This window comes from Dromiciops gliroides, chromosome 1, assembly GCF_019393635.1.
Source record: "Dromiciops gliroides isolate mDroGli1 chromosome 1, mDroGli1.pri, whole genome shotgun sequence".
NCBI classification, from domain to species: Eukaryota; Metazoa; Chordata; class Mammalia; order Microbiotheria; family Microbiotheriidae; genus Dromiciops; species Dromiciops gliroides.
In genome coordinates, this window is record NC_057861.1 from 748883035 (window position 1) to 748907098 (window position 24064).

Consider the following 24064-nt stretch of genomic DNA (forward strand, 5'->3'; position numbering starts at 1 on the left):
CCCCCCGTCCGGCCCCCCTTCGGACCCGCACTGCCACAGCCCCTGCCCCTCCGCCTCGCTGTCGGCCGCGCCCTGGCCCCGCCCCCAGGCCAACAGCCACCGCAGGGCTCCGCCCCCGCGGTTCCTCCCCCCGCTCTGGACCCGCCCCCCGGCCCAGGCCCTAGCTGATCCCTTCGCCCTCTCACGCCCTCTGCCGGCGACTGCCCTCAAGAGGGAGCCTGGCCCCAGCGAGCCACCCCGGGAAGGAGGCGGGACATCCGCCCTCCTTTTCGGAAGTGACGCCGGAGTGTCAACATGCAAGATGGCGGCGCATCACAGGCAGAACACCGCGGGGCGGCGGAAAGTGCAGGTGAGGGGCGCCGGGAGCGGAGCTCGGGGGCCTCCGCGGGACGCCCCGTCCCCGGGCGCCTCCCGAGCCCCGCGCGCCGGGGCCCTACGACTCAGCGCCGAGGCCGCCGCGGGGGGCGGAAGGTGGGGGGAAGCGGGAGCGGAATCAGGCCGGCCTGGGCCCAGCGGCCCTGGCGCGCCCGCCGGGGGTCTGGGGGGCCCGGGGCCCGCGCCCGAGGCCTCAGACCCGGGGGCGCCCTAGGCTGACGGGGATGAGGTCGGGGGCGGCCCCGGAGGTCACCGACCCCGGCCGCCCCCCGCCCCGGGGAGGCGGCGAGGGCCGGTCAGCTCCACCCCCCCGGGGCGGCCGGGTCGTTGTTCCGTCTGTCCACCCATCTGTCCGTCCGGTGGGGGCTGCTCCCGGAAACGGCCCCGCCCCGTGGGGCTTGGGGGTCAGCTGTCACCCCCGAGAACCGCCCCGGGCAGGGGGGAACCGAGGGCGATGGTCCGTGTCCGCCCAGCCTGGCGGCGCTGTCCACTGCCCCCTCCCCGGACCCTCCGGCCCCCGGGACCCCCGCCCTGCAGGTCCGACTCCGGACAACTGAGCACCGACAGCCTAGGACCCCGTGGGGACCTCGGGGCCATGGCCCAACCGAGGCGTTGCGCGGAGCCCAGAGAGGGCCGGGGTCAGCCCTTCCCCTCCCCTGTAGCGTCTCCGGGGTGCTTCGTGGCGCCCCGGGGGGCCGCTGTATGGGGCCGACCCTGTGTGTGCGCCCGGCGCGAGGCCTGTGGCGGGCCCCCTCTCGTGGCACGGTTACAATGTATCTCTTAAGGTCTCCGCGCCTCTGGCCTCAGTGTGCCCCGGTGAGTGCGGTTCCCAGCCCCGGGACACGGGGTGCTTGGGGGCCCGAGGGGTTCCAGCAAACAGGCGCTCTTCCCAGCGCCCCAGACTGCTGAAGTAACGCAGGAGCCGAAAAAAGCTTTAGCCTCTGACACCCGGCTGCAACTTTTTACTCAGCAGACCGATTTCCTCTTTTCATCGGGTGACTTGGAGAGCCCATCTGCGGTTTGGAAGGGCCTGGGTTGGGAGGGAGGGGGGCGATTCAGCCATTTTGCCTTTTTTTTCTTTTTTTGGTAAGATTCTCTTCTCACAAGAAATAGTTCCAGCTTGTGTCTTGTTTGCTCTTGGTAAGTTCATAAAATATGGAAATGTTTTCATTTCTAAAGTTAGGTGACATCACAGGGCATTAGGCTTCTCAAACCCACTCACAGGCGTTTCTCAGAAAGGCTAGTGATCTTACTCACCCCACTCTCTGCTTTATTAACTGTAACTGCCATTGAGAAGGCCCTAGGAGCCAAGGTCCCTGCCTTGAATCGAAGCCGTGATCCCCTCCTGTACACAGAGTCCGCATTCCAGCCAACCCAATCACCCATCCATCCCTGCTCTCTTTTCCTAGAGTTCTCTCTCCCAGGAATGCCTGCCTGACAACAATCCCTCTCTCTCATGCTAGTGTCAGCTCCTTGAGGTCAGGCCCTGTTGGTTATCTTGGTATTCCCCATGGCACACATGTAGGCATCATAAGTGTTTTAATGGACAAAGAACCCTAATTAAAACAGAAACTCTTAGCGAAATAGCAGAACAACAAGTGAACAGATGTTCTTCCCACATGCTGAACATCAGCTCTACTAGAACATTAATTAAGCAGTAACTTGGGTTACCGAATCTATTACATCTTGGCATGTTTGAAGTGGGATGGGATGACCCTCTCACAGCAGAAAGAGTGACCTTACACTACCACATCACACAGCAGATCCAGGCCCTTCAGAAAATCCTTGGATCCATTTCTCTTAAGAGTTTCAGGTAACTCCTGAGAGAAGCTCAGGTTAATGGTTATTTAACAACAGAAGTAAGAGAACTCTCTTAAAAGATAGAATTTATCTCAGTTTATCTTTAGACACAGGTACAATTATAATGGACAGGAGTTTTCCTCTGGTTGTGTTATTATTATATTAAACTTCTGTGACAAGTCATTAACTCTAAATATGTCTGCACATATGCCTGCTTTTGAAACCTGATAGCATTTTGCTAAAAATGTAAATATGTGCTAGCTTTGTTTGGTATGATTAATATGGGTGCTATTTTAGGTTGAGAATATGTTTATGTAGCTTACTATTAGTGCTTGGCAAAAAAATCATCACTTTGAATGAACTTTAAAGTACAAAGAAAGGTCATTACCATTATTCTTGATTATTGCATTATTTTTTTTACCTCAAAAGCATTCACTAACAAAACTTTTATAGGTCATTGTTAAATAATCATTTTGGGGGTGGTAGGAAGCAGTGAGTGTCATATGAGATGTGGGGGTGAAAAAATTATATTAGTTACTTTTCATTGAGAAATGTTTGCTCTATTTGATACCTGTACCAAGAAGGTTCCGTTCAGTCAATAGTTAATTTGCTAGCTATGGGGGGGGGGGGCGATGTTTGTTGTTGTTTTAGCATTCTGTTGTCTAATCTTGTCATTTGTTGTCACAGTTGGCTTGCTTTAAAAAATTCTATTTCTAACCAATTGGCATGGTGGCAGCTATATTGCAGGCCCACCCAGTGAAAAAGTTTGGTCTCTAAAGTTCACTTGAAACCATACCTTCTCTTGTTACCAAATGGGTTTTGTCTTAGGATTGACTGAAAACTACTGAACCAAGTATTTATTAAGCAGGCCCTGGAGATATAAAACAACAAATAGTCATTGTTCTCCAGGTCCTTACAGATAAATGCAAAATAATGGGGGGGGGGGGTCATGGAGAAGAGTGGTGTCAAACTCCAATAGAAACTGGGGGGGGCCACCCCCCATCCATACATGTAGATATAAGCTGCAGATCAACTTTGTTTTTTGTTTTGTTGTTTGTTTGGTTTTGGGGGGTTTTTTTGTGGGGCAATGGGGGTTAAGTGTTAAGTGTCTGAGGCCGGATTTGAACTCAGGTCCTCTTGACTCTAGGACTAGTACTCTATCCACTGTGCCACCTCACTGCCCCTCAACTTTGTTTTAAAATATATTATCAACATTTTATTGCAATTTTTTTTTGTTTGGGGGGGGCAACGAGGGTTAAGTGACTTGCCCAGGGTCACACAGCTAGTAAGTGTCAAGTGTCTGAGGTCACATTTGAACTCAGGTCCTACCAAATCCAGTGCCAGTGCTTTATCCACTGTGCCACCTAGTTGCTCTGTTTTATTGCATTCTTACTCATTTTGCCCAACCTTTCCCAATTACCTTTGAATCTGGTTTGGACCACACCCAGGCTTCTTATAGGCTACATGTCCCCTACAGCCTTTGGGTCCCGTGTTTGACATCTTGGATGTAGAAGGTAGATCTGAAGCCCAGGTCTGAGGGGAAACTCGGGATGCCAAGAATGCTCACAGGTTAGGAGGGGGAAGCCCTTCTCTGGGATGGGGAGCTGGAGATGGACTGCCCTGGGCAAATTACAACAAGAAGAAGGCCTGTTTATATAGATGGCCAGAGAGCTCTGGAAAGAGGAGGGTCCTGGACAGAGTGAGTGAGGATTATAGATTGTTCAGGGTGGCCTAGAGAGCTAGCCTTTAAGTTAGGAAGATGTGCCACCCATGACCAGTCAAGGCTCTGGGCAGTGTCTCTGAACGTGTTTCAGAGAAGGTGCTGCCTCAGATTGTTAGAAGAAATTTCCTATCTTGGAGTTCACTGTACCATTGAACTCACAGGATCCATGTGTGATCAGGAAGGAGTAGATGCCACTAAGCACCGTATAGGTCCTTATCAGCCAGGCCTAGAATTGCCCAGAGGAGCCACTACAAGTCATCTTTGGTTGAATGAGTTAATTGAGTAAATGAGCATGTATTAAATACTAGGTGTAAAGTTCTGGGGGTCACCTCAAGGAATTTACCTTTTCATTGCAAGTTCACATAAAAGGGAGAGATGGCCTAGGAGGGCTGCTTTAGTCCAGAAAGTGACAGGGATAGTTACTAGGGTTATAAAGCAATAGATTGACCCACTCCATTCAAAAATAATGATAGAAGGGGCAGCTAGGTGGCACAGTAGATAAAGCACCAGTCCTGGATTCAGGAGGACCTGAGTTCAAATCCGGCCTCAGACACTTGACACTTACTAGCTGTGTGAACTGTGGGCAAGTCACTTAACCCTCATTGTCTGGCCAAAACAAACAAACAAAAAAATGATAGAGTTCATTTATTCATGGTTCTGGAGCTGTTAAAGAGAGCAAAGGAGAAGGTTTCAGAGGTTGGGGTTTTTTTGGTAGGGCAATGAGGGTTAAGTGACCTGCCCAAGGTCACACAGCTAGTAAGTGTCAAGTGTCTGAGGCCGGATTTGAACTCAGGTCCTCCTGAATCCAGGGCCGGTGCTTTATCCACTGTGCCACCTAGCTGCCCCTAGTTTTGGAGTTTTGAAGACTCATTTAACAGTTGTCAGGCAGCAGCTGCAACCTGTAGTTATTTCAGTAAGAAAGCAAGTCCATAAGAAACCATTCCTGTATTGGTCCCTGTATATGCCACACCTCCAAAATGAGAATCCTTTTCAAGGAAAAAAAAACACCTATATTGTATCATCTGAAAGATAACAGATTATAGGCCTCACTCAGGTTTTATACAAGCCAGATTTTGGGGGGGCCAGGGAATGGCAGGAAGTACACCTATGGTTAGAGCAATATAGTATTCCTTATGTGATCTTAAGCAAATCATTTCCTTTCTCTGGGTCACACTTTACCTGTCTTTAAAATTCAGTGATAAGTCCCTTTCTATCTAAATCTTACCACTCATACAACATTCAAGGAGTGAATTATCCCTAAATACTACTTGTGAGGGGCAGCTAGGTGTCGAAGTGGATAAAGCGCCAGTCCTGGATTCAGGAGGACCTGAGTTCAAATCTGGCCTCAGACACTTGACACTTACTAGCTTTGTGACCCTGGGCAAGTCACTTAATCCTCGTTGCCCCGAGCCAAAAAAAAAAAAAATCTTGTCACTTCTGTGTCATCTGCATACTCTTGGAGTGTTTAGAAGATCAAAGCAATGCTCTTTAGATATCTCAGATAAGTAATGGTTTACAAAGATCCCTCATTTGTATCTTGTATCTGAAATATACAATAGGGGGCAGCTAGGTGGTGCCACTGGCCCTGGATTCAGGAGGACCTGAGTTCAAATCCGGCCTCAGACACTTGACACTTACTAGCTGTGTGACCCTGAGCAAGTCACCTAACCCTCACTGCCACACACACACACACACACACACACACACACACACACGAATGACTGGTAAAATAGGCTTTTTTATAATAAAGAATTTTGTCATGTAGGCATTACTTTTCCTTTGTTTTATATTTTAACATCATTGAATAAACTTTTAAAATTTAAGTTGGGGAAAAATAAAATTCTAAATAAACAACAAAATTTAAGTTGGAGTTGGAGAAGCTATCTAATCCAGCTTGCTATCCAGTACGACGGTCTATTTACAGTGTAACTAAAAATGTATATAGTAGCACTTGAGGGTTTCCTCCCAACAACCCTTAGGTGTAGATCACATAAATGTTCATTTTCTAGATGGAGGAAATAGAGGTGAGATAGCAGGACTTCTTCAAGGTCATGCAGATGTCAATTACCTAGCCAGAATTTGAAGGCACACCTGACTGCCCAGTGCCATCTCCCATCTGCCCCTGCACTTTGCCTGTTAGATCCTAGAGTCTCTGGACCTCAGAGGTAGGAGGGACTTCAGGGGCTCTTTGGTACAACCTAGAACTGACCTAGACTCCCCTTTAGAATACATCCATTGAGATGTATGTGTCATTGGGAATACTGTGGAACTTTTTATTGAATTTGTATAATGAAATGATCTTTCTTGAGGTTCGTGACCATTCTCCTTCAAACATTCCTGCTAACCATGCTGACCTTGAAATGGCTGGGGCTGAAGTACAAAGCTGAAAGAATTCTTTAGGTGGAGCACTTGCCAGCTTCCCTCCCAGCCCAGAAGCAGTTGTGGCCCCAGTCAAGCCCAGCCAAGGGCTTGGGCTTTGCAGTTTGGAAGAAGTTTAAATAGGACCCGAGCAGCTTAGACTGGGGAGAAAATCACAGAATCTGGCCTATCACTCTCTGCTTGGACACTTCTAAGGACAAGGAGTGGACTGCTTTGTGAAATAATCCGACCCATTATGGGACAGGCTTTGATTGTGAGGAGGCTTGTAATCTGCTTCCCATTAACTTCCAAACACTGATCCAGCTGTATGTGATGAGGCTTAGAATTTTTTCAGAAGTCATCAATACTTGAGCTTCCAAACTAATATATCAGTAAAACCCTTCTTTTTGAAAGACTGGCCATCAGGGACTAAGATGAAAACTAGCTTACATTTCTGCCTTTTTTCACTTATTTTCCTTGGTGGCAGAATTCAAAATTACATCTTACTCTACATTAAAGTCAGTTCTTTGGGCTAATGCTGGGTGGTAGCCGTTTCCCACATTTGGCTTTGTTTGGGGTAATGTTTTGTGCAAAGCAGACCTGTGCTCTAGCCTCTAAAATCCAACAGGAGCTCAGCCAGTTTGGCCTAATCCTTTCTGCCAGGAAAGGGACAGGTTGTGGGCAATGAGGAGAGGAGATAGGCATGTGCCTTCTGACCAGCAATCGTCAGTCAAAAGTATTCCAGGACAAGACAGCTGGAGCACGGTCCCTCGGAGTTTCTTATCCTGGAATTCCACTTGAATCATTAAAACGCTTCGATCAATACAGGAAACTTTGAATTTGGACCAGTAGTGCCTTAGAAATGAGACCGCAGTGACGTAGTTAATGCTCTTCAGTTCTCCAAAGATCGTAAAGAGGCCAAAAGGAGGAACTTGGTTTGGCTGAGGCAAGATGTGGTTGTGATGGGGGATGGGGAGGGATAGTGGACTTCAGGCTCTCTGCTCGAGGAAGAGCCTACAGGGAAGTCTTGCTGATAAGTTTATCTATCCAAAGGTAGAGGAGGAGGAGAGCTGGAATATTGTTATTTCTGACCAAAAAAGAAGGAACTAGTTACAGTTAGTGAAATGACAAACATTATGTAAGGAAGTGATAGAGAATCAGGCATACTCTGACATATCCCTAAGAATTTAGGATGGGAGCCAGCTAGGTGGTGCAGCGGATAAAGCACCAGTCCTGGATTCAGGAGAACCTGAGTTCAAATCCTGCCTTATACACTTGACGCTAGCTCTGTGACCCTGGGCAAGTCACTTAACTCTCATTGCCCCACAAAAAAAAAAAAGAAAGAAAGAATTTAGGAGAGCGCATTTCAAAGAAAGAACAGGTTATAATCCCATGGCCTGTGCTATTTTTAAAAAATTATTTTTAAAAATTTCTGTTGATACCATATTTTTACATTGCCTAGCGTTTCCCAGTGTCCCATCCCCGCCCTTCCCAGAGTTCCATCCCATATCCAATCCAATCAACATTTATTAAGGGCCTACTCTGCATCAGGCACTGTGCTGATTCTGGGGATATGATTAAGACAGTCCTAGCTCTCAAAGAGCTTACAGTTCAGTTTGGGGGAGACAGGAAAGGTTCTTGGGGGAACTAGGTACCAGCACTGGCACAGAAGCAATCTTGTTTCCTGGAGTTGAAACCAAGAAGAGCAGATAACAATGGAGTGCGATCCAAAGAGCAATTTCTACTTCTATAAAGGAAGGCATTGGGAGGAGTTTGGTGTGCCCCACTCCAGCAGAGGGGGAGGAGGCTGGGGCCCTGCAGTCAGTCTCAGAGGAAGGGAGAGCAGGAGGAAAAGGGGAAAGAGGAGGAAAGTAAAACAATCAACAAAAGCAACTATCAGAAACCTTCAAATTCATGCTGCATTCTTTTCATTTCCATTGTCGTTGTGTACAGTTTTCTTCCCTTTTTATCAGATCTTGGCAATCCCGGATTCTCTCTGTTCTCCATATTCCTTCTTCCAGCACAGTAATATGTCAATATTCATGTGCCACACCCTGGTCAATGGGCGTCTGTTTTGTTTCCATTTCTTTGCTGCTACAAATACTTTGGTGCCTGTGAAGATTTCCAATCAGTGACATCCTTTGGGCCTATGCCTAGCAGTGGAATCTCTGGGTCAGAGGGTCTAGACAATTTTAAGTCACTTCATTTGCATGTTTGCTCCCCCAAATGGATGTGTTCATTCACAGCTCCACCAACAGTGTACTAGTGTTTTTCTTTTCACAACCCTTCCAACACTGACTATTCTCATTTTTTGTCATCTTTGCCAATTTGCTGGGCGTGAAGAGAAAGCTCAGGGTTGTTTTGATTTGTATTTCTCTTAGCACTTATGATTCGTAGCATTCTTTCATATGGTCAGAAGTTTGCATTTCTTCTTCTTTTTTTTTTTTTGGTGAGGCAATTGGGGTTAAGTGACTTGTCCAGGGTCACACAGCTAGTAAGTGTTAAGTGTCTGAGGCCAAATTTGAACTCAGGTCCTCCTGACTCGAGGGCCAGTGCTCTATCCACTGCACCACCTAGTTGCCCCTGCATTTCTTCTTTTAAGACCTATCTTTCTTTCCTTTAACCACTTAACTATTGTGCAGTGGCTTTGGGGCTTATATACTGCTATCTCTTAGGCGTGTGTGTGTGTGTGTGTGTGTGTGTGTGTGTGTGTGTCTTGGATCCCAAATCCTTATCAGATAAATTTGATATAAGATTTTTCCCCCTATCAACCGCTTTCCTTCATATCCTAAATGCATTAATTTTGTTTGTGCACAAGCTTTCCAGTTTTATATAATTAAAAATACCTATTTTCTATTTTGTAATTGCCTTTATCTCTTGTCTGATTCAAAACATATCTGCTACCCACAGCTATGAAAGGGATATGATCTTTTCTCCTGCTTTTTTTGTGGTAGGAGGTTCACTGTTCAGGTCATATCCATTTAGACTGTGGGGCGCAGTTTAGGTTTTTGTCAAGCCTAATTCCTTCTAGATTACTTTCAAGTTTTCCCAGTAGTACTTATCAAATAGGAAGTTTTTATATAAGTAATCTATGTTTGGGGGTTTATCAGATGCTGGGTAATTGTGTTCTTTAATGTTCCCTTGTCTAGTCTCTATTTTTTAATCAATGTCAAAGATTTTCGATGATTGTTATTTTATGGTATAGTTTTTTGTTTGTTTGGTTGGGGTTGTTTTTGTTTTGTTTTGTTTTATGGTATAGCTTGATGTCTAGAAGTGCTAGTTGCCTCTTCATTCCTACTTTTTCTATAGAAATGTTCCTTGATATTCTAGATCTTTTGCTTCTCCAAATGAATTTTATAATTCTTTTCATGTTCTATAAAGAATCCCTTTGATAATTTATCTGCTCTTGTATTAAAACTATATACCTTGGGGGAGCTAGGTGGTGCAGTGGATAGAGCACCTGCCCTGGAGTCAGGAGGACCTGAGTTCAAATTTGGCCTCAGACACTTAACACTTACTAGCTGTGTGACCCTGGGCAAGTCGCTTAACTCCAATTGCCTCACATACACACACACACACACACACACACACACACACACACACACACACAAAACTATATACATTAACTTTGGTACTGTTTTCATTTTTTTATTATATTGGCACAGCCCAGCTATGAACACTGATCATTCCTCTAGCTATTTAAATTGTTCTTTACTTCTTTGAAGAGCACTTTCTAATTGAATATATACAGGGTGAGCCAAAAGTCACAATGTTTTAATAAGTTTTTGAAAATTATTTTTTCTTCATTTTTTGCCATTTACAGTAAGATTTGCTTTTTCACACATAATGTAAATTCATTTTCTATACATATGATACTATGGTGTTGTAAATTAAAAACAAAAATAAAGCAGTTATTAAATATCGAAACCCCTTGCTGACTTTTGACCCACCCTGTATAACTGTTTTGTGTCCTTTGGTAGATTGATTGCCAAATATTTTATGCATTTCGTAGTGATTTTCAGTGACATTTCCGTTTTTGATTATTGCATCTTGGATTTTGTTGTTATTATGTGGAAATGCCTTGTTTTTGTGTTTTGTTTTGTATCCTGCGACTTATTTTAATTAGTATCTTTACTAATTTCTAGGATTCTCTAAAGCATCATGTCATCAACAAATGAAAGCTAGTTTTAGCTCCTCCTCGCCTTTCTTTACACCTCTAATTTCTTTGTCTTATTGCTGTGGCTAGCATTTCTAGAAGCATGTCAGATAAAGCAGGGAGGAGGCTCATCTTTACTCCCATGGTCTGGAAAAGGGAAAGGGGAGTTGGCAGAAAGAGGACTGGGAAGCATTCAGAACTAAGTTATGAGTAAACCAACACCATTGATTCTGACAGAGAAGAGATGGGCAGAGGCATAATGGTGTGGTCACTGTGGGAGGTGTTTTTGCTTAATTGATTTTCTTTGTTGAAGGTAGAGATTCCGTGGTGGGGTTGAGTTATGGAGAGAAAAAAGTCATCAGACTTCTTGTTACACATACGTACGTGTGTATATGTGTTTATGTGTATATACACATGTAAATGTATGTATGTTATACACACAAAGATGGAACAGACAAATGGGGGAAGGGGCGGAGATGTGTTTAAAGAGACCCCTTTGACTCCACAGAAAATCTATCATCCATGAATTCAGATGTTTAAGATGTGCAGAATATGGAAGCAGCATCAAGTAGCAGAAGACAGATAAAAGCATGACAAGGAAGGCCAAAAGAGATGAAGGCCAGCGAAGCTGAGGAGCAGACACAAAGTGGGGCAGTAAAATAGAGGACAGAGGAAAGGCACGGTCCTCTATTCTAATTGTGCTCCCTTTCTCTATCCTGGAGAAAGATCTGCAGACTAAAAAGTAGAGCAAAAAATAGTTGGTAAAAATCAAAACCGTAGATAAAACCCTTAGCGAGTTCAAGGCACTTGGCCCAGAAGATCTATATCCCAGTACGCTGAAGGAACTTGGGGTTACTGATGAAGCCAAATCAGCAATTTTTAGAAATCGTGGCAAATGGGAGATGGCAAATATTAACCCCATTCTCAAAAGGTGTTGGAAGAGTTTGATTCCTGGCAAATGCCATGCTGCTGCTGCTGCTTTTTTTGGTGAGGCAATTGGGGTTAAGTGACTTGCCCAGGGTCACACAGCTAGTAAGTGTTAAGTGTCTGAAGCCGGATTTGAACTCAGGTACTCCTGACTCCAGGGCCGGTGCTCTATCCACTGTGCCACCTAGCTGCCCCAGTGCTCCACTTTTGTACTGTTTGTTGTTGTTCAGTCATGTTCAGTCACTGTCCAGCTCTTCATGACTCCTGTTGGGGGTTTTCTTGGCAAAGATCCTGGACTGGTTTGCCATTTCCTTCTCTAACTCATTTTACAGATGAACCTGAGGCAAACAGCATTAAGTGACTTGCCCAGGATCACTCAGCTAGTAAGTGTTTGAGGTCAGATTTTAATTCAGGTCCTCCTGCCTCCAAGCCCAGTGCTCTATCCACTGCATCACCTGGCTGTCCCATTTTGTCCTGTAAGGTCAAGCAAAACAAGGCTGATTCTATTTCCAAGTGACAGTCCTTCCAATACTTGAAAACTTGAGTTTTCAAAACCCCACTGAGTCTTCACTTCTCTAATTCTTTCCACTGACACTCTTATGTACTGTGTGGTTTGAAGTCCCTTTGCCAACCTCACCTCCCTTCTGTGGGCATGGAACAATGCTCTAGATAACTTGAGGAGGGTGGAATACGTAGGAGTATCACCTTCCTCATTCTGAACTTGATACTTCTGCTAATAGAGCCCAAGATCAAATGAGCTTTGTTGGCCAACATGCCATACTTTGGACTCAGATTGAACTTGCAGTCCACTAAGACCTCTAGTTCCCTTTCATGTTAACTATTGTCCAGTCATTTTTGCTGCAGCCTGTACTTGTATACTTGGCACAGAGGCAGAATATAATAACTCATCCCTATATAGTTGATGTTTTGGTTCCAACTGTTGTGCTCATCCAATCGCACAATCTTTGCAAGTGGTGGTGTGTGTGTGCGCACGTGTGTGTAGTATGCACTTAGTGTTTGATGGGTGGGATAATCAGATCATCAAATTTCAAGCTGGAAGGAGAGATCTTAGAGAAGAAAACTGAGGGGCAGCCAGGTGGCGCAGTGGATAGAGCACTGGCCCTGGATTCAGAAGGACCTGAGTTCAAATCCAGCCTTAGACACTTGACACTTACTAGCTGAGTGACCCTGGGCAAGTCACTTAACCCCAATTGCCTAACCAAAAAAAAAAGAGAGAGAGAGAAGAAAACTGAATTGGAATGATGGGCTAAATCTAATGAGTTGAAATTTACTAGAGATAAATGGAAAGTCCTACACAGGAAAGAGGAGGTGGCTGTATCATTTACTTTGTGTAGACTGGACCTAGAGGTTTTAATACTCTTCCAGTTCCATGTGAGTCCACATTTTTACATGGCAAACCTCAAAAAAACTCGTGATGAAATCTCATCACGCTGTATTAGGAGATTCAGAGTGCCTATGTTTGGGACAAACTGCCTCAGCTTATCCAAATAACTCGAGGAGACCACCAAGTCAAGCAGAGACAGATTTATTACATCCTCAGGAGGACATGAAGTCTTGCAAAGATAGGCCCAATCCTCTAGGTTTTTATAGTCATCTTGAAAAGGACTGTCCCCACGTATACCTAGGGTGGATGAGCTCACAATCTAACATCCAATCCTGTCTCACCCAAGATGGGTACCCAGCTCGTGATCCATGTATGGAGACATGTCCAAGAACAAAGGGTAGAAGAGGAAGGGGTACAAGTCTGAGGAATGTCAAAGAAAAAGGGAGGCAGAAATCACTCCCTTATCTGACTGCAATTAATCCATGACAGGGACTGGGGTTCTGACATGTGAGAGGGGAGTTTTTTTATTACAGGCCATAAACTAAGGTGTAGCTGGCATGTGGGAACTAAGCAGAAGTAAAGTAAATAGTGCTAATTGGTAGAACTGTGACAAGTAATAAAACTTACTGGGGGACTGGATACCTCCCAGACCCCATCCCCAAAGTTTACAGAACTGTCCCAAGTCCACTATCTCAACAATAAAACTTAAAGGAGACAATGAGAATTTGACAAGCAATTAACTTTTAGGCAAAGAAGGAGGCTAGCTATTCTGGGGGGGCTAGGTATCTTTCAGACTCCATCCTCAGAGTTTAATCTGACTCAGATCCATAATTGTACCACACACCTAGAATAAGGAAAACTTGAATCCACTCTACTCGGTCCTAGTCAAACTCTAGCTCCAGTATTCTCTTCATTTCTGGATTCACCGTTGATAAGCTAAATGGAGCCAGAGGAGAGTGAAATCAGGGCCATACTAGGATTGATTGAAGGAACTAGGGATGTTTATCTTTTTTTTTTTTAAGTGAGGCAGTTGGGGTTAAGTGACTTGCCCAGGGTCACACAACTAGTAAGTGTTAAGTGTCTGAGGCCAGATTTGAACTCAGGTCCTCCTGACTCCAGGGCTGGTGCTCTATCCACTGCGCCACCTAGCTGCCCAGGGATGTTTATCTTTAAGAAAAACAGAGGACATGGTAGCTTTCTTCAGTATATAAAGACATGTCATAGGGAAAAAGTACTAGACTTGTCTTGGTTTGCCCCAGACCTAGTGACCACAAGGTAGGGTGGAAGATAATTTCCCATTCCTGGAAGTCTTCAAACTGGCCGCCCATAGAGGATGCTCTACATGTACAGAGGATTGATGCTCTACATAGAGTTTAAAGTAGAACCCATTATGTGAGGTCCCTTCCAACACTGTATGGGAGCTAATGATTCTTTAAGAAACAAAAGAAAATGCTGATTTGTTGAATAACAGATCATTTAGCAGTTACATTCTTACCCTTTTTAGCAGTTTCAGTATTTGCTAACACCAGAAGGATTTGTCTTTGGCCCTATTGTGTTCGTTTTTGTCACTGAGTTGGATAATGACTTCCAGAATCTTGATCATCCTTTAAGGCTCCCATAGGTGCTGTCTCCACAAAAGCCTTTCCTGATAACTCACCCTTTTTACACCCCCAGTTATTATTGTTGTCTCCTTCCTAAAGTCCTTGTTCTCTCTCTCCCTCCCTCCTTCCCTCCCCCTGGATTTCTGTCTTCGTATCCTCCATCCCGAGGACAGTCTCTTTCATAGAAAAAAAGCACGTGATAAAATGTTGATAAAAATGAATTGAAAGGGGGCTTTTATGCAAGGAACAGCTTGGAATCATTGAAGGCACTGCCATATGCTTACTCAAATGCAAGTCAATCTGTTTTCTTGCTCATATTCCACTCTGGGTCCAACTCATAGTTGAGGATTTATTTGAGACATGTCCTGGTGGACTAAAAGCCAGGAACTTTTCATCCAGTTAAATGTCACAGTCTGAGAGGCAAAGGGGCCATAAGGTTCATCATGCACTTGGTGTTTTCTGTGTGGCTTATTAGGCTGAATTCTTGAGACCGTGTGAATCGCATTTAGGGGGCTCTGTAGCAGTCCAGAGCTTAATACCCTTAGCACAATATCATCCACAGACCAGAGTGGACTGCCTCACCCTAGACAGGCCCCTTCTGTTCAGGGTCTTCCCTGGATCTTAGAGCTCTGGTGACTATATTTCTCTTTCTCATGCCTTCCTTAATATTGTTAATCAGAGGTTTCTCTGTGGACTCACCTAGCAAGGAGTCCTGTATAATGGTGGTAATGATGGTGATGGTAGAATTTATAGATGCTTTAAGGTTTGCAAAATACCTCATCTGATCCTCACGGCAACCCTGTGAGGTTGGTGCTAGTGTCATCCCCATTTCACAGGTGAGGAAAAGTAAGTCAGGCAGAGATTAAGTGACTTATCCAAAGTCATATAGTTGGCAAATGTCTGAGGCCAGATAGTATATGATCCTAGCATGTGCATGGAAGAGGCCTTGCTGGGGAAGGAAGCTTCAAAGCTAGGTTTTGCTTTGCCAAATCCTTTTTCTCAGTCCTCAGAAAACAAGAAGTGGAAGGATCTTAGATTCTGAATGTTGTTCAGTCAGTTTGTGACTACATAGGTGTGGTCTGCTGTGGAAAAATACTAAAAGCCTTCCTCTTCTGTCCTCTCTCATATTTCTCATTAATGCCTTCAGCGCCTGTTTAAACGGTTTTTATAAAGATTTTACAGAAAGTAGGCACAGGAATCATTGGTCTCCTTTTTGGTAGTAGTACTGTCGGGCAATGTTTGCCATTATTTTAAAGGCTTCCCTTCTTTTTTGTGTCATCAGCGCCTTTCTACTTCTCTGCACTCTTTTTATCTAATAAAATTAGAGAATTGAAAAAGAAAAAATAAACAAAGTCTTCCCTTCTTTGAGCTCTTGAGCAAAAGGGCTACATAGGGAGTTGGCCCCTAAGCTTCAGGTGTCCCTGGTCATCTTTTTGCATATGCTCAGGTGTCAGGACCAGGAGTCCCCTGTGATGGTACTGCCCAGGTGCCTTTGGGCAAATAACACAAATGCTTTATGCCTCCCTCTGATGAGAACCTGTGACTGAGCACCTCCCATCAAGCTACATCTTGGGGTCTGGTTTTCATTTGTAATGAGAATATCAAGAGTGACGTGACTCAGGGTTCATCCAGTAGCTCATTCATTAGTCATTGGAAAAGATACTGGGAGTTGCAACAGTTAGATTAATGTTTTTATTGTTGTTGTTGTTTTGGTTTGGGGTTTTTTGGTGAGGCAGTTGGGGTTAAGTGACTTGCCTAGGGTCACACAGCTAGTAAGTGTTAAGTGTCTGAGGTCGGATTTGAACTCAGGTCCTCCTGACTCCAGGGCCAGTGCTCTATCCACTACGCCACCTAGCTGCCCCTTAGATTAATGTTAATAAAGGCTCTACAAATTGTTACCATTCTATTTGCATTGCTGCCGTTCTTGTGGAGTGAAAAGTAGTTGCACAGGACTCCAGGCCACTTTTCCCTTTGACTGGTTCTTTGGCTTGTCACCACCAAAGAATCCTCCTACCTCTAGTGGACAATCTGCTGGTGATGACCGGTTCTCTCTTTGCTTAGCCTGCCCATGAATACTGACTCGAACTCCTCTCCATTTGGCCTCATCCACAGTGTGCTGGCTAAGACAGGCCTGTCTGTAGTCTGCTGGTGGCGACCAGCATCTCTCCACACTTAGCCTTATCTGCAGTCTGCCGCACCTGATGTCATACATAAGCTGTTATGTTTCCATCTTGAGAGAGAACCTGTAGTAACGTGCTCCGCTGGTTATGGCCCTGGTGAATCCAGGGTCACTGGTGTGGCATGAAGAAGCCACAGTGGAGAGCTCCATAAGCCAGGCAAACACTGGCTGTGTGGCCTGTTAGGTTGTGTAACAAAGACCTTGGTGACGTGGCACCAATTGAAGCTGATGGCATTTGAGGCCTTGTTCTTCAAGCAGAATGCCCTGAAGGGGGGGGACATTTCCATGTGGCCCCTCAGTTCTGCCCCAGCAGCTCCCCCAATTGACTCTGTGGGGCAGGGGCTTCTTCCTCAGCCTCCTTTTGGGTGCAGCCTGGAGGCAGGCCCTTCTCCCAGCTGGGTTGTTGAATCCACAAAGTATAGTACCAAGGCTGCCCGGGAAATCCCGGGCATAGCACAGTAGTTGTCCTCAGGAGGAGAGGCCGACTCCATATTGGGAGTCCCCGTCCTGGAAGAGAGGAGGAGTGAAGTCCAGGCATTTCTCAGCCACTTTGCTGTGGCAGAGAGTGCCAAGAAAAGGCCATTTGGTTGGATCCCCTCTCACAACGAGGCTGCAGAGAAGCACAGCCGGGGGGGGGGGGCAGTGCAGTGGGAGTCTACAGTGCATCCCCCCATTCCAGACACTAATCTGACCTTAGCACTGTCTTAACAAAAGCAGAATGATGGAGGGAGGCGACTGTGCAGAGCACGTCCCCAGTCCAGGAAGGAGCCCGGTACGCTGGAGCAGGTTAGGAAAGCGGACTGCAAATGGAACGAGAAGTCGTGCCCTAAAAAGATAGCATGAAGGAGCTGTTGAAGAAGGAAGGGGGCAGCTAGGTGGTGCAGTGGGTAAAGCACCAGCCCTGCATTCTGGAGGACCTGAGTTCAAATCCAGTTTCAGACACTTGATGCTTACAAGCTGTGTGACCCTGGGCAAGTCACTTAACCCTCAATGCCCCACAAGAAAAAAGAAAGAAAGAAAAAGAAGGAAGGCCTGAGGGATGGGGCAGAGAAAAGGCTGCCATAGGAAAGAAGGCTTAGGTTGCTCCTTCTGCCACCAGAGCCGACCTAGGAGGCATGTGGTAGAAACAGACCTTACGTCCTTTCAGCAAATGCTTCCCAACCACAAGAGCACTCCACGAGTAGAGTGAGCTCCCTGCCACTGTGCCACGCTGAACAAGGCACCTCCCTGGACCTGTAAAGGGACGGGGCTGAGTGAGGTGACATTCACAGTCTTTGCCAGCTGAAAACGACTGAGTCTGTGGTCCTAGCAGGGTGCAGGAAGACATGGAGGAAGACTGGCCAGCCACAGGTGGGAACAATGATGGATGTGCCTGCTTTTCAGAGGCCGGATGCCTCCTTTCATCCTGTCCTCTCTGAGAGGCTCAGTCTCCCTCTGGTGGCTCTGTGGACTAGCCCAGTAACACACATGGACTCCTACGTGGCCTTATTTGTCATTTATCTTTTCTCCAGCAGTTTCTCAAGCATTCACTTCATTCATTCCCTGTACTCTCCTTTCTTGTGCCCTTGATGGTTCTTCTTCTCCCTCCCACCCCCCTTCTCTTTTTCCTTTTTTTTTTTTAGTCTCCTTCCTTTCCCCACCCCCTGGCATAACATTCTTGGCATTACTGGTTCGTTTGACATCACTCAGTGGAGGGATTAAGATGAATAGAAAAACTTATATTCCAGGTCGATTTCCTCCTTGTTCTGTGATGTTGCTGCTGGAGTAGAAAGCTGGAGAGTTCTCTTGGGCTTTGACTCTGTTGGCCAAAAATATTACCGAATGTATCATTCCAAGAATTTACCAAGTTACAAAAATGCGAGGGGCCCTGCCTTCATGGGCCCTCATGGACAGTGCATTTTATGTGCCATCTGACATCACTGCAGCAAAGGAGAGAAGGACAGAGAAGCCCAGGACCGTTCCTTTATCTGCTACAGTTAACAACCACTTCTCAGCTTCCACCCTCCTTCCCACCATGTCCCCATGACTTTTCCCTAGATGGCACCGAAACATTTCCCCGTCAGCATGATTCCCCAAACTCCTGCGGTCATTCAAGATGGTGGGTATTTAATACATGTTTGTGGAATGGCCGAGTTGTTCACCATATTCCCGCTAGTTCACTTGTGCTGCTAATCTATATAATCACGTTAGCTGACAATTGCCTGGTCCTTTGAGGTTTACAAAGTGCTGTGACCCATATTTTCTGTTGAATCTCGTGCCAACCTGACAAGGTAACACTCAGAGGTGTTATTAACCCCATTGTACAGATCAGAATGCTGAGCCTCCAAAAGCAGAAGTGACTTTCCCAGGATCCCACAGCCAGTAGTTAGCAGAGATAAGATTTGAGTCCCCTGACCCAGAGTGCTTTTGCATGGCAAATCCTTCAGAGAGAATTCACAGGAAAGGGTCAAGTTCAGCCCAGGTTTTCAAGTGTCACAGTTTCCAAATAAGTGACACTTGGGTTAATATGCTATTACTGCAGCTGCCTTTGATGTCAGGCTCAGGATGATCCCCAAACCTCATTTGGAAAGGGACCTAAGAGGCTCTCCTGTCCACCCCTTACCTGAACAGGTATCCCCTCTACAAGGTCTCCTGCATTCTTTGCTGGAAGCCCTGTCTTCTCCCTCTGTCCTGAGGGAGCCCCTTGCACTTAGAAACAGCTCTAAGTGTTGCAAAGTTTCTCCTTACGTTCAGTTGACGTTGGTCTCTTTCCTGCTTCCACCACTATCGAGTCATGAGCAAGCACTAGCTTCAATATGTCAGGTGGATCCTGTGTTTGTTTCCCCAAGTGTTTCCACATTGCCTCAAAAACAGCTGTTGACTCTCTTCCAGGTGTCTTATGTCATTAGAGACGAAGTAGAGAAATGTAACCGGAATGGGGTCAATGCTCTTCAGTTAGATCCAGCATTAAACCGACTCTTCACTGCTGGGAGAGATTCTATCATTAGAATATGGAGTGTCAGCCAGCACAAGGTAAGGCCTAGCCACATCACCCCAGGACAGCTTCCCCCTCCCCCCCTTTTAAAAAAAATTTTATTAATACACATTGATGGAATAAAACAAGCATTTCCATAACATAATACAATAAGAAAAAGAAACTGCACATCTGTTGTGCGCAACTTGCTATTCCTTTCAAATATACAACAAAATTGTCATGTGAATTTCTTTTTTTTGCCCTTTTTTTTCCTGAGCTCCCCCACTACACACACCCTGCCCTACACACAGACACACACGTAAAATTATTTTATACATACTTCAATTTATTAGTTCTTTCTCTGGATGCAGATAGTGTCTTTCTTCATATGTCCCTTACAGTTAATTTGGATACTCATAATAGTCAAAATAGCTTCTTCACTCAAAGTCATTCTTTTTTCTTTGGGGGGGGCGGGGCAATGAGGGTTAAGTGACTTGCCCAGGGTCACACAGCTAGTAAGTGTCAAGTGTCTGAGGCCAGATTTGAACTCAGGCCCTCCAGAATCTAGGGCCTGTGCTTTATGCACTGTGCCACCCTAGCTGCCCCCATCAAAGTCATTTTTAAAACAGTTTTGCTACTACTATATATAATCTCCTGCTTCTGCTCACTTTACTCAGCATCAGTTCATATAAGTCTTTCCAGGTTTTTCTGAAATCTGCCTGCTCATCATTTCTTACAGCACAGGAGTATTTCATTGCATTCATATACCACTTGTTTAGCCATCCCCCAGTTAATGGTCATCCCCTCAGTTTCCAATTCTTTGCCACTTTTCACATGTCCCCAGTTTATCATGTGTCTGAGCATCATCTCTTTAGGCTCTTTGGCTACTCAGTGATTTTGCAGTGCACCAAGGAACTGAAGCAGGGCTGCTGTGACCCCAGGTGGGGCGGGAAGGTGAGAGGACAGGGTCAACTGTGTTTATTATTATTATTATTATTTTTTTTTTTTTAGTGAGGCAATTGGGGTTAAGTGACTTGCCCAGGGTCACACAGCTAGTAAGTGTTAAGTGTCTGAGGCCGGATTTGAACTCAGGTATTCCTGACTCCAGGGCCGGTGCTCTATCCACTGTGCCACCTAGCTGCCCCTCAACTGTGTTTATTATTAAAGCTTCTCTCTGCTGTAAAAAGATGTGTCTGGTGCCGTGAGTCCTTCCACACTGGATCCACATCAGGACAAGGCTCTCAGAGGGATCTTCTTTTGACAGCATTATGACAGAAAAAATAAACAAATTAAGAAAAGCCAAAGCAAGGATAAGGCGAAGCTTCTCTGCCCAAGTCTGTCATGTCTGCTGTCCATTCCCTGTCCGGCCAATGTCCACCCTCACTGTCCTCAGAGCATCTGCTTGTTCTTCCTCTCATGCCTTTTCCCTCATTTAGAAGCTTCACCTCCCTGTACTTCAAAACCTACCCAGTCTTCAAGACTCCTTTTCAATCCCATTTCTTCTACTGAACCTTGTTCCTTCATCGCTCCTTTTCCCTGAGTCCCCATACTGTGTGATTTTAACTGTTAGGTTGTTCCATGGGTCTTTCATATACATAAATGTTGTCTGTATTATTTACAAGGTTGTGTGTTCCTGGGGGGCAGGGACTATGTCTCCTTCACCCTTGACACCCCCACAGTGTGGCCCACTTCATAGATTTCTTAACAAATAACTGTTGAATAGATGATGAAAGAAGGAAGGAAAAGTAAGCATAAAGACAGACTTTGTGTTGTAGCCATAGAACTCTTTAAAATAAATGTTCCATTAATGTAGTTCTTACCTAGAAACCATATTTCTTTGAAAGGGGCTGTTTAATTTCTGTCTTTGTGTCTCCAGCATCTGATAAGAGTCTGCCTTGCTCACTGAACATAATTTACTGTAATATTTAGACAGATAGTGAGATGGAATGGATGGATATGTGTATATGTATACATCCCTATGTATTGTATGTCTGTATACACACACACATCAAAGAAATGTATACAGAAGGAAAATAACCTATGTATGGGAGAGGACAATACAAGCTTGATACCCAAGGGAAATAAAGAGCTAGTAAGAGAACACCTGGGTGCTCTGAGAAATTAAAATCACCTGGCCCTCATGCTGATTAGTGACTCAGGTGAATATATGAGTGAGTGAGTATTTTCTTAAGTCCTTTTTGTATGCTCAGCACTGTGCTAAGTGCTGGAATATAAGTGCAGTATTGAGACAGTCCCTGCTCTCAAAGAGCTTCAAGGACTATATAATAGTAACTGCTCTTACCATTATTCTGATTGGGGACAAAGCATCAAAGAGTATTTACTTGTAGGGTGGACGGAAGAGTCAGCGTCAGTGACAGAGCACAGTGGCAGGGCCTGAGGGTAAGGCCCAGTTGCTGGGAATTCTGTGTTCCCTTTTGATGGCGCAAAGTTCAGGAATCAGGGAGGAGAAGCACTGCCAAGAAGGTTGTGGGGGGGCGGTGAAATGCCTGAAGCACCAGCTCATTTTGTACTGTTAGGCTGGGGTAAGGGAAGAGGAAGTGCTGAAAAAACTGATGTATATGATTGCTGAGCTACTGACATTGAAATTCAGAAGACCCCAGAGAGTGAGAAAGGATACCACAAGACTAGAGAAGGGCAAATGTCCTGATTCTCAAAAAAGGAAAGAAAATGGAGTCTGCAAAATACCGACCAGAAAGCTCAGCTTTGATTCCTGACAAAATTCTGGTACAGATTATTAAAGAGATCCTCAGTAAACACTGACAAAAAGAAGCCGTGGTCCCAGAGAGCAAGTATGGTGCCACCCAGAATGGGGCCTGCCAGACTAGCCTCATCACCTGTTTAACAGCATATTTATTTCAAGGGATGCTGTGGATGTAGTTTACCTCCAGTTTAGTAAAGCATTTGATCAAATGCTTTTATGTGATTGTATGTGGAATGGTATATGATTACGATGCAATACTCTGGTGCTGTGAGAAATGATGAGCAGGGTGGTTTGAGAAAAACCTGGTAAGACTCGTACAAACTGATGAAAAGCGAAGGGAGCAGAACCAGGAGAACATTGTTTTCAGTTGTTGCTTGTCCTGTGTTTTCAAAGAGGACCAGTAACACCATGGGGAATGTCTCACCTGAATTGGATTTAAGTGAGGCAAAGTTTCATAAAGTCGTCAGCCTCACTCAACCAGAGTCACCAAAGTCCAGAGGCAGGACAAAAGTCAAGAGGACTAGAGATGGCCCAGGATGCATCTCTGATGCCTGACCAAGCTCTAACCCTAACCCTTCACAGTACCTGCATCATTCACCATCATGGCCCCATTCTACCAGGGATGGTCTCCACATGCTTGAGGTAGATATTCCCCGAATTCAGTGACAGGCCTGTCAGTTACCTTCAACTTGGCTTAGCCCATCTGCCAAGATGGTTTGCTGGAGAGTGGCCAATGCATATACTATAGCTTCTTGGAGCTACGGGTGAGAGTTGGGTGAATCAGGTGGACACCAGAGGTGGATGGAGCAGCCATGAAAAAGGTTTCAGCAGCCCTCACACCAGAGGTGCTAGGTCCTCCCTTAACTAAACCCCAGACACCCCAGACTCAGCCAAGACAATTCTCACTTCCAGAGAGAAAACTGATGAACTCTGAATGCAGATTAAAATAGGATTTTTTTTCAACTCCTTTATTTTTCTTTCTTTTTTGTTTACAACCTGGCTAACATGGAAAAATGTTTTGCATGATTTTATGTGTATAATTGATAATCATATTACTTGCCTTCTCAGTGAATGGGGAGGGATTGGAGAGAGGGAGAGAATTTAGAACTCAATTTTTTTTGTTTTTTGTTTTTTTGTTTTTTAGTGAGGCAGTTGGGGTTAAGTGACTTGCCCAGGGTCACACAGCTAGTAAGTGTCAAGTGTCTGATCCTGGATTTGAACTCAGGTACCCCTGACTCCAGGGCCGGTGCTCTATCCACTGCACCACCTAGCTGCCCCCGAACTCAACTTTTTAAAAAATGTTAAAATCAATCTGTAATAAATTTTTTAAGAAAAAAAACATTTTTAAAAAGAAATTAGTTGGATGGCAGACTGAGAACAAGGGCTTTGGGGAAGTGCATTTGCTTTCTCTGCACTTGGAGGCTTTCACAGATCAAACTCCCTCATCCGGTGAACTTCAGTTACCTGTCTGGGTTGGGTTTTTTTCACTCTAAGTTCAATTTTTTATCTTAAACTCTTAAGCTCTGAACATATAACTTGAAGACATCCTCTTTTTTGTTTGCATTTCAGCAAGATCCCTACATAGCATCTATGGAGCATCACACCGATTGGGTGAACGATATCGTATTGTGTTGTAATGGGAAAACATGTAAGTATTTCCTCATGGTAGAGAGAATTGGCAAAGTGTTCATTGTTACAGCTCCTCTTATAAATATTATCAAGCATTAGATTTTACATTATTAAGATACAGTTATGTATTTATATTTGCTTTGATTTCATCAAGATATTTTGTTGCTTATTTGGAGTTTTGTATCAAATTTTTACAAGGAAAGAAGTGATTTTTTTTTTTTGGTAGGGCATCTTCTGAGACGTGGAAGTAATTTTTGTCGTGCAAAAACTTTCCAAAAACATCATAGAATCTCAGA

General features: G+C 44.9%; 1 protein-coding gene across 1 annotated transcript in view; it reads left to right on the forward strand.

The window, feature by feature from the left end:
• Positions 1 to 283: 283 nt before the first annotated feature.
• Positions 284 to 24064, forward strand: part of WDR48 (WD repeat domain 48) — a 52399-nt gene continuing 28618 nt past the window's right edge. Inside the window, exons 1-3 of the mRNA XM_044004109.1 lie at positions 284 to 349; positions 19336 to 19476; positions 23709 to 23787. Of these exons, the coding sequence (XP_043860044.1) occupies positions 302 to 349; positions 19336 to 19476; positions 23709 to 23787 (268 nt within the window). The 5' untranslated portion in view covers positions 284 to 301. The remainder of the gene's footprint in view (positions 350 to 19335; positions 19477 to 23708; positions 23788 to 24064) is intronic.